General features: G+C 45.9%; 1 protein-coding gene across 4 annotated transcripts; it reads right to left on the minus strand.

Annotated features, from left to right (window-relative positions):
• Positions 1-495: 495 nt before the first annotated feature.
• Positions 496-8,083, minus strand: LOC120646810 (probable UDP-3-O-acyl-N-acetylglucosamine deacetylase 1, mitochondrial). Of its 4 annotated transcripts, none has more exons than XM_039923288.1 (7): positions 7,845-8,083; positions 7,475-7,768; positions 7,087-7,293; positions 6,532-6,630; positions 5,999-6,063; positions 1,828-1,972; positions 496-845 (listed from the first exon to the last, which is right to left on the minus strand). In XM_039923288.1, the coding sequence occupies exons 1-7, from the start codon at positions 7,905-7,907 to the stop codon at positions 759-761; spliced, it is 960 nt and encodes a 319-aa protein (XP_039779222.1). In that variant the 5' UTR covers positions 7,908-8,083; the 3' UTR covers positions 496-758. The 4 variants fall into 4 exon arrangements, with proteins under 4 accessions (XP_039779222.1, XP_039779221.1, XP_039779224.1 ...); XM_039923287.1 differs by having other exon boundaries at positions 7,457-7,768; positions 7,845-8,080; XM_039923290.1 differs by having other exon boundaries at positions 7,087-7,158; positions 7,845-8,079.
• Between the last annotated feature and the right edge of the window lie 1,721 nt (positions 8,084-9,804).

The raw sequence follows: 9,804 nt of genomic DNA on the forward strand, positions 1-9,804 counted from the left end.
GGCGTCATGGCCGCGGACCACCATCTCTGACAGGCAGCACCTTTTGCAGGAGCGCATCTCCTCGGGCTTTGCAGCAGCACAAGATACTGCTGCTACACGCCTGGCGACGAAGTGACTAGTGAGTCGGCCCGCGCGGAAAGAGCCCATCCGCCCGGCGGCTTCCAGGGGCCGCGGGCGCCGTGCACTTTCGGTCGCCTTTTCCCCCATCAGCCGCCACCGCATCGTCCGCCGCGGGCAAATTCCCCACGCGCGCGAGCACGTCGCTCTCAAAGGTCCAGTCGCCCACCCCCGCGTCGCCGTGCCACCTCAACTCTGTTCGTGGTTATCCATCCACAGGGGCGACCACGACGTGGCGGCTGGCGAGGCTACAGCGACCCCGAGCCACAGCCACCGGTCGGGTTAAACGGGATCAGAGGAGGTATCTGCTTGCTGGCGCGTCCAGGTGTCCAGCCCCAGCTATGTTCATCTGTTCAAAACCATACACGGTCGCATCACTGCCTGCAAACTTATGTATGGTACAAAAAGGAATGCCTTAATACAATAGTAAGTTGCAATCTTTTAACAATTTGCACGCAGCTCGGCAAAGTGATTTTTGTACAACGCGAACACCAAACAGCTGGCTGACACAGCCCACAAGTCTGAAGGAAATCCTCCAAATAGAATGCTCAAGTGTTGAAACGAGGGTCAAGTGCTTACCCTGAACTGCAGCTTTCTAACCACTACCAACAACTTACTACGATGAATAAGAGCCGTGCATTTCAGCATTGTCCAGCAAGCTCTTCTTGGTCCACAGTGATCTTTCCAGACAGATAGCTCAGGAAATGAGTGTGCAGCGCATGACCAGCCTTCGTCACGGAAAAAGGGAAAGATAAGTTCAGGTGCCACAACAGAGCTCTAAGGATAGCAAAAACAAGGAAACAAAGTAGAAGGAAAAAAAAATCAGGGGGAAAAACAATTTACAATCAGTTTCCATTAGATATTATCTTCTTGCACGGAAAGGGTGCGCAGAGAATATGCTATGGTTTCAGATAAAGCCTATTATCTCAGAACCACATGTTGCTTGAAAGCAAGAGGTTGCGATGGGCTAATGAAAAAAAGGGGTGGCCTATAGTTTAAGGTCACATCAGAATAATGAGTGTCAAAGCAACTTGCAAGGCTTTAGTTGAACTGGCCTATCACAGTAACAGACTAACAGTACTCTTTGGGATAACTGTAATTCTCCCTAGCTTTGACTAGGCCTCTGATCCATTAGCGATCTGACGTGTCCGCTATTTTCACTGTTATGAACTACTAAATGGAATCGAGAATTAACTTTGTAAAGGGAGTAATCAACCAAAGCTAGAAAAGACAAGGCAAAGCTATGATACATAAAATTAAACACCCTAAAAAGGGGAGAGCAACTTATAAAAGTTAATAAACTTCACGTAATCACATCAAACAAGAACTTTATGCGAGGGTTTAACTAACATAGGCCAACCGCCAACCTCCACCGTATCATTAAGATATGGTGAAACTTCATGCTTTTTTATTAAGATCTTATTATGAAGAAGATAAGCAAATCAAACCCAAAGATCAACAAAAAAGCAATTTCAGAAGTGATGACTGGTGAACTTATACAATCCAAAATCCAAATAACGGAAGAAAGCTGCAGAATATAACTTATGAGGCTCAGAAAGCATTCATTCAAACTAGTGTACGGAGCAGCATGAGCCTGGAACTTGTGAGGTGGCTAGCCTATTAAAGGAAGAGGAGCCTATGTCTTAAACGGCAGCTGCTAATTGCTATAGAAGTATACAACAAACAAATAGTTGAATTTAAAAAACATACCTTATAGGCAACTATATGAGCAATTGGGAAACCCTGGTTACCATTCTGTGCAAGAAGCGAGAAGTCACCTATAAGATCTAAAATTTTGTGACGGCAAGGTTCATCCTCAAACCGCACTGGTGGATTTAGCCAGCCACCAGACATGCTGTCAATTGTCAAAACAAAGTAGTATACAGTTATTTGATATAACTAAAAATAGAAAATATTGAATTTGAAAGATGCAGCAATTTCATTGCTAGTCATAAGTCGCGACATCATCATTGTGCAAAGTTTGAAAGAAAGGGGGCAAAGAAACCAACAGTTGCAATTGTCCTAATAGTTGCAATGTATGGCAAACCAACTTTGGATGGTCAACCACTAGCTGACTTGATATGAATTTTGGCTTTTGTAAATCAGTACATATTCATATTTAACTAATTAGTACAAAAGGATGAGATTCACCATGAAGCTACCGCAGGGAGTACGGATAAAAAAGCTTCTACAAAAATAAAATTGTTTGAAGCTCAATCTACATGTCCATACTAAACTAGTTCGTACAAAAGGTAAATATCGAACAAAGCACCTCCCGGTTTTATAAATTCTCTAAGAGCAAAAAGATCATCTATTCTAGCCATTTTTAACAAATCGTATTTGAGAAATGAAGCAAAAAAAAGGTTAATGTAACAGTTGCATTACAGATGTCAAAATACACCCAAATCGTATCACTCTGTATTGGCAACATAGCAACAACAACGACAACAACATAGCCTTTTTTCCCAAGCAAGTTGGGATAGGCTAGAGATGAAACCCGAAAGAAATAAATTCAATGTTCAGGCACATTGATAGCTAGTCTCCAAGCGCTCCTATCCAAAGCTATCTCTTTAGAGATATTCCAATCCTTAAGGTTCCTCTTAACCGACTCATCTCACGTCAGTTTAGGTCTACCTCTACCCCTCTTTACATTATCGACTCGCTCAAGAACCCCATTACGCACTGGCGCCTCAGGAGGCCTTCGTTGGACATGTCCAAACCATCTCAGCCGATGCTGGGTAAGTTTCTCCTCAATTGGTGCCACCCCGACCCTATCCCGAATAACTTCGTTCCGGACTCTATCCCTCCTTGTGTGCCCGCAAAACCACTGCAACATCCGCATCTCTGCTACACTCAGTTGCTGGACATGTCGCCTTTTTGTAGGCCAGCATTCAGCACCGTATAACATCGCCGGACGAATTGCTGTCCTATAGAATTTGCCTTATAGCTTTTGTGGCACCCTCTTGTCACAGGATGTCAGAAGCTTGCCGCCATTTCAACCAGCCAGCTGAAATTCTATGCCTAACATCTTCATCAATGTCGCCATCCTTTTGTAGCACCGATCTTAAATACCGAAAAGTATCCTTCTGGACCACCACTTGCCCATCTAGACTAACGTCTCCCCCCTCATGCCTAGTCGCGTTGAAATCGCACATCATGTATTCGGTCTTGGTCCTACTAAGTCTAAACACTTTCGACTCTAACGTGCGTCTCCACAGCTCTAACTTCCTATTAACCCCTGCCCTACTCTCGTCAACTAGCACCACATCATCAGCAAAGAGCATACACCAAGGAATCTCACCTTGTATATCCCTTGTGACCTCATCCATCACTAAAGCAAATAAATAAGGGCTCAATGCTGACCCCTGGTGTAGGCCTATGTTAATAGGAAAGTCAGTGGTGTTGCCATCACATGTCCGGACAAACGTCGTCGTATCCTTATACATATCCTTAATGAGAGTAATGTATTTAGTTGGGACTTTGTGCTTCTCCAAGGCCCACCACATGACATTTCTCGGTACTTTGTCATATGCCTTCTCAAGGTCAATGAAGACCATGTGCAAGTCCTTCTTCTGCTCTCTATATCTCTCCATCAATTGTCGTATTAAGAAAATCGCCTCCATGGTTGACCTTCCAAGCATGAACCCAAATTGGTTTTGGGTCACACTTGTCACTCTTCTTAGGCGATGCTCGATAACCCTCTCCCAAAGCTTCATCGTATGGCTCATCAGCTTAATCTCACGGTAGTTAGTACAACTTTGAACATCGCCCTTGTTTTTGAAGATATGTACTAATATACTTCTCCTCCATTCTTCCGGCATCTTGTTTGACCGAAAAATGAGATTAAAAAGCTTAGTTAACCATACTATTGCTCTATCTCCTAGGCATCTCCACACCTCAATGGGGATACCATCAGGGCCCATCGCTTTACCTCTCTTCATCCTCTTCAAAGCCTCCCCGATCTCTACCTCCTGAATTCTCCTCACAAAACGTCTGTTGGTATCGTCAAAAGAGTCATCTAACTCAAGGGTAGGGCCCTCACTCTCCCCATTAAACAACTTGTCGAATCACTCTCTCCATCTATCCATGATCTCCTCATCCTTCACTAGCAGTCGATCTGTCCCATCCTTAATGCATTTGATTTGGTTGATGTCACTTGTCTTCCGCTCGCGGATCCTAGCCATCCTATAAATGTCCTTCTCCCCTTCTTTCGTGCCTAACCGCTGATACGGGTCATTATACGTCTTACCCTTTGCTACACTCACAGCTCGCTTTGCAACCCTCTTCGCTAATTTATAGCCTTCGATGTTGGCTGCACTCTTGTCAAGGTGGAGGCGCTTGAAACACTCCTTCTCCTCCTTAATAGCCCTTTGCACCTCGTCATTCCACCACCAGGTGTCTTTCCCCTCCTGTTTGCCTCCCCTACTCACGCCAAACACCTCTGAGGCCACCTTCCGAACATATGTTGCAATCTTTAGCCACATGCCATCCGCGTCTTCTCCTTCCCAAGGCCCCTCACCTAGCATCCTTTCCTTAAACGCTTGTGCCGCTTCCCCTCTAAGTTTCCACCACTTTGTTCTCGCAATCTTGGCACGTTTGTCCCGGTGGACACGTACCCGAAGACGAAAGTCCGCCACCACAAGCTTGTGTTGAGGGACAACACACTCCTCAGGTATCACCTTACAATCTAAGCAATCACGTCTATCCTTCCTCCTAGCAAGGATAAAGTCGATCTGGCTCAAGTGTTGTCCACTACGAAACGTCACAAGATGTGATTCCCTCTTCTTAAACACGGTATTCACTATCAACAAGTCGTAGGCTAACGCGAAGTTCAACACATCCTCCCCCTCTTGACTCCTGCTACCATACCCAAAACCCCCGTGCACTCGCTCGAACCCTACATTAGTCGCACCCACATGGCCGTTGAGATCTCCTCCTATGAAGAGTCTCTCGCTGGTAGGCACGGTACTAACCATGCTATCTAGATTTTCCCAGAACTGCATCTTGGTGCTCTCACTAAGGCCTACCTGAGAGGCATAGGCACTGATCACATTCAAAACCGAATCTCCAACTACCAACCGGATTAGGATAATCCGGTCGCCTTGCCTTCTAACCTCTACGACTCCATCCTTAAGGCTCCTATCAATCAAGATGCCCACACCATTCCTACCCGGAGTTGCTCCCGTGTACCAAAGCTTGAAGCTAGTATCCTCAACCTCCTTCGCCTTCTGACCCTTCCATTTAGTCTCCTGAACACATAGAATATTTGCACGCCTCCTAATTGCTGTATCAACTAGCTCTCGCAACTTACCCGTTAGGAACCCTACGTTCCAGCTACCTATACGAATCCTAGTTGGCTCGGCTAGCTTCCTTACCCTTCGCACCCGTCGAGGGAAGTGCGAAGACCCTTGCTCATTTTTCACTACACCCGGGCGTAGATGTAGCGCGCTATTCAGGTGACGACCCGACCCTTGCTCACTTATCATCGTACCCAGGTCACGATACGACGCGCCCTTGGGGGGATGGCGACCCGGCCCTTGCCCATTTATCACCACACCCGGGTTCCGATGTAGCGCGTCGCTAAGAGGGTTACGCCCCAACGAGTTTCTTGTGGGTTTCAAATCCATTAGAGTGGCTATTTTTTATGCTGGTTTGACAAAATCTAACGCAACCCTCCTCTTTTATCCGGGCTTGGGACCGGCTATGCTGAGACGACTCAGGAGAGAGAGAGTCTTCCAGTCAGCATAGGCGGAGTTATTGGCAACATAGCAATAGAATATAAATTTGTTTATGAACCTATATCAACAAGGTGCCCACCAATATGTAGTTCTGCACAAAGTTAAACAGACAAGTAACATTTTCCAGAATATTAATTCTTCACCTGCAAACCATAGCATTTTCTAGTGACCCTCCTTTGATGAGCCCAGCACCACGTATTTTTTCGATCTGCATAATAAAAAAATACAGCAAGCAGAAGGGAGTCAGAGATATGAGGAAAAAGATTGTAAACACATGTTCACCGATAAAGAACCCCATAAGAAATCATCTGTGTTGTCCAAACAATAAAAGGAGAAAAATGAAAAGCCAAGTGCCCAAGGCCAGCAAAGTTACAAGAAAGATATAGTTTTCAGCAACATTCCAAGAAAAAAAAAGGAAAAACAAACACAGGACTAAGACCAGCAACTTGTGAGGATGACCTAAGTACACTAGAAGAGGAAAACAATGTATGATATATCACAAAATCATGACAAAGTACATTAGCATGAAACCATGCACTAGGCAAGTAACTTAGTCACACAGTATTAAAAGAGGTCCTATCAAGTAATTCATACATGTAAATGCAGATCCAATACAAGTTAATAGCACATAATGGAAAGAAGTGATGACAAACATATAGTATATGTATGAGTAGACCTCTTCAAATATACAGAAAGTTCTTGCCGGAGCAATCTTGCTTGAGTATATATTAGGATCCAGGTATGTAGAAAACCATTGACACTCAATTGCTGGCACCTGCGATACAATGCATAGTTTGCTCAAAGTTACAAACATGTTTCAAATATTTTCACCATTTTTATAGTCCAAAAGTAGTTAAAAGATAGGAAATATGACAGGCATCTGCCAGAACCAATGCACAAATATTTTACTAATGCAGACAAGTGAGGATACTCGCACCTCTTCCTTTTTCTAAAAAGAACATTTGATGATCCTAGAACAAAGCTAAGCCACAAAAGCTCCCAACATGAAACAAAATAAGGCCCAAAAAGGTCGAATTTGGGTAACACTGATCCATCTTAAAGTTTATAGTGACCGAAGACCTCAGCCCACTTGCGTTATTCCATATACCGGTATACCGTTAATGATAATTTTATAACCTGTGCATCATTGATTCATAAGAAACGAACCAGTTGCATATCCAGAACGGACTAGTTTTTCCTGATTACCCAAGGAAGAGATGAATATATATACCTTTGGGAAATCAATTCCATAGCTGATGCGGATTTGCAAGCTAGGGAATGCAGCTATGAAGCAGTCATCTCTCTGCAAGTAAACAGGTTCGTTAATTTGGGGGGCCAGTTTCTCCAAGTTTCGCCCACTTGTATCCTGGGCCGCACACAAACCTGCACTTTGTATTGCCTCTACCCACTCTTGTGCTGATCCATCAAGCAAAGGAATCTGTCATTGCTTAACCAGTTTCACATAAATCGAGAAGACAACAAGTTGCAACTAGGAACCAAACATCGAAAACTCACACCTATGCAAATGCAACTAAAGTACCAGTAACAAATTGGCAGTTGGGAGCTAAAACGAGGTGGCAACAGAGCAAACGTGGACACACCTCGTCGCCGCCACTGACCTCGACGCGGCAATTGTCGACGCCTAGCGCCTCCATCGCAGAGAGAAGGTGCTCCACCGTGCGGACCCGCGGGCCCCCGCCTTCGGTCCGCCGAAGCGTCGTGCAGAGCTGCGACCGTGGCTCTGCGTTCCCCACCTCCGCCGCCAACCTCGCCTCCTCCTCGCCGTCCACGAGGAAATACCTACCCTCGCCGGCGTGCGCCGGGATTAGCGTTGCAGTGACACGCGCGCCCGAGTGGAGGCCCACGCCAGACCTGCTCACGGTCGCCGCCAGCGTTTGCTGCGGCCGCCTCGTCTGGTAGAAGGGGGTTAGTCTATATGGATTTCATGTAAAGATTTTCAAACACTAGAGCGTCGCTGACTGTACTCACCGGCTTCCAGGACAAGGCAGCGCGGGAGACGAACTTGAGGGCTTGGGCGGCGGCGGAGGACATGGCGACGGCGGCGGCGCAGCGTGCGACTTGGAGGCTCTGGCAGCAGCGAGACGAGAGGAAGGGGAGTCCGCGGACGGGTCGACACCGCCACGTAGGCCCCACGGGCGCCAGGGCCCGCGTGCAGTGACCCTGTCACTGTGCAGGTCGACTGCAGAGGTACACGGGCTGGTTGTAGCCTTGTAGGGTTGGAGTTGGACGGCTTGTTGGGCTTTGACGGCCTCGGCTGCTTAGCTGCACACTTAATATAATTTCGAGTAAAGGCCGGCCCTCAAATTTATTTGTCTTGACGTTTCACTTAGGCAATCGTACTCTTAAAATGTATATCGGGCTCTCTAAATTTGGGCTCGGATATCATTTAGGTCCTTATACAATCAAAGTGCGGATCTTACTCCCTAAATTTGACTTTGGCTATCATATAGGTCAGTAAACTGTTGAAATGCGGTGTCATTACTTTCACCGGCACATTTTCAGACTTGTTTTATTGCTCGTCAGCTTTTAACCATATTCGATCAATAATTTATTTTACAAGCCCCTAATTTTAGTTTTAGTTTAGTGAGTACGACAAGTTATTTGAACTCCTCCATGAATAACATAGTACGGATGTAATGTCCACCTAGCAATTTGAGGTATTACCTTCAAAGTAAAAGATCATCATTCTTTCTCAGTTCACCATATCATTATTCTCCACACACGTTGAGCTGAAATTCGTTTTATTTTACTAGTACATTATATCTATGTGCAGTTAAGTTTTTATCAATTTAGTTGAGATGACAATACTTTTAGAGAGTATATGGACCTAGACAACACCCGAAGCCAAGTTTAAGGGGCTAGATCTACGTTCTGAGAGTATAGGGACCTAAATAACACACGATCCTAAGTTTAGGGAGCCAGATATGCATTTTAAGAGTACGGGGATCTAAGTGACACAACGAGATAAGTTTGATGACTCGCATGCACTTTACTCATAGATTTCCTATCTTCCACTAAAAAAACACCTAAAGATGAGATTATATTGCCAAAGTTTGCCAATGGCTGAAATCAGAGCCATGATTTCTTTTGAGAACGCAGAGCCTACGACCGTGGCTCGGTGTTCCCCACCTCCGCCGCCACCCTCGCCTCCTCCTCACCGTCCACAAGGAATATGTACCCCCGCCGGGTGCGTCGGGATTAAGCGTATCTGTGACACGCGTGCGCGAGTGAAACCCCATGCCTGAGCTGCTCACGGCCGCCGCCAGCGTTTGCTGCGGCCGCCCTGTCTGGTAGAAGGGGGTTAGTCTGTATGGATTTCAGATAAAGATTCTCAAACACAAGAGTGTCGCTGACTTTACTCACCGCTTCCATGTAGGGGCGGAGCTAGGTGTAGCCTTTGTTATCAGTTGACATCGAAGACTTGTTGCAAAATCAATAGCGAATTAGTGTTTCATACCGCTCATCTAAGTAGCTGACACCGGTGGCTCCATCGGCTGGCTTCGCCCCTGCTTCCATGAGAAGGGAGCACGGAAGACGGACTTTATATAGGCGGCGCCGATACGGCGACGAGCAGCAGAAAGGCAGTCACAGCTTGCAAAGCCTGAATAAACCCCTAACTCGGGTCGCGATTGTTGATCATGATCTGAATATATTTACAGATGGACCCCAAAATCGGATCACGAATTCACGATCGCCCATGAATCGGATAGCGACCTTTGCACATAACCTTTGTATTTTGGTGTGCCTTCGCGGGGAATGTAATTACGACGGAGACATCACTAATTGGGATATTCACCACAAGCACGTTCTATGAAAGTGGAACCTGTCTTCACCGTTCTGGAATCCGAATGGTTGGCGAGTAGCAGACCAATGCCGTATGCCCCATGTCGTAATTGACATCCTCTATAGCCGACCCAAATCGATAACC

This window comes from Panicum virgatum, chromosome 9K (genome assembly GCF_016808335.1).
Source record: "Panicum virgatum strain AP13 chromosome 9K, P.virgatum_v5, whole genome shotgun sequence".
Classification (NCBI taxonomy): Eukaryota; Viridiplantae; Streptophyta; class Magnoliopsida; order Poales; family Poaceae; genus Panicum; species Panicum virgatum.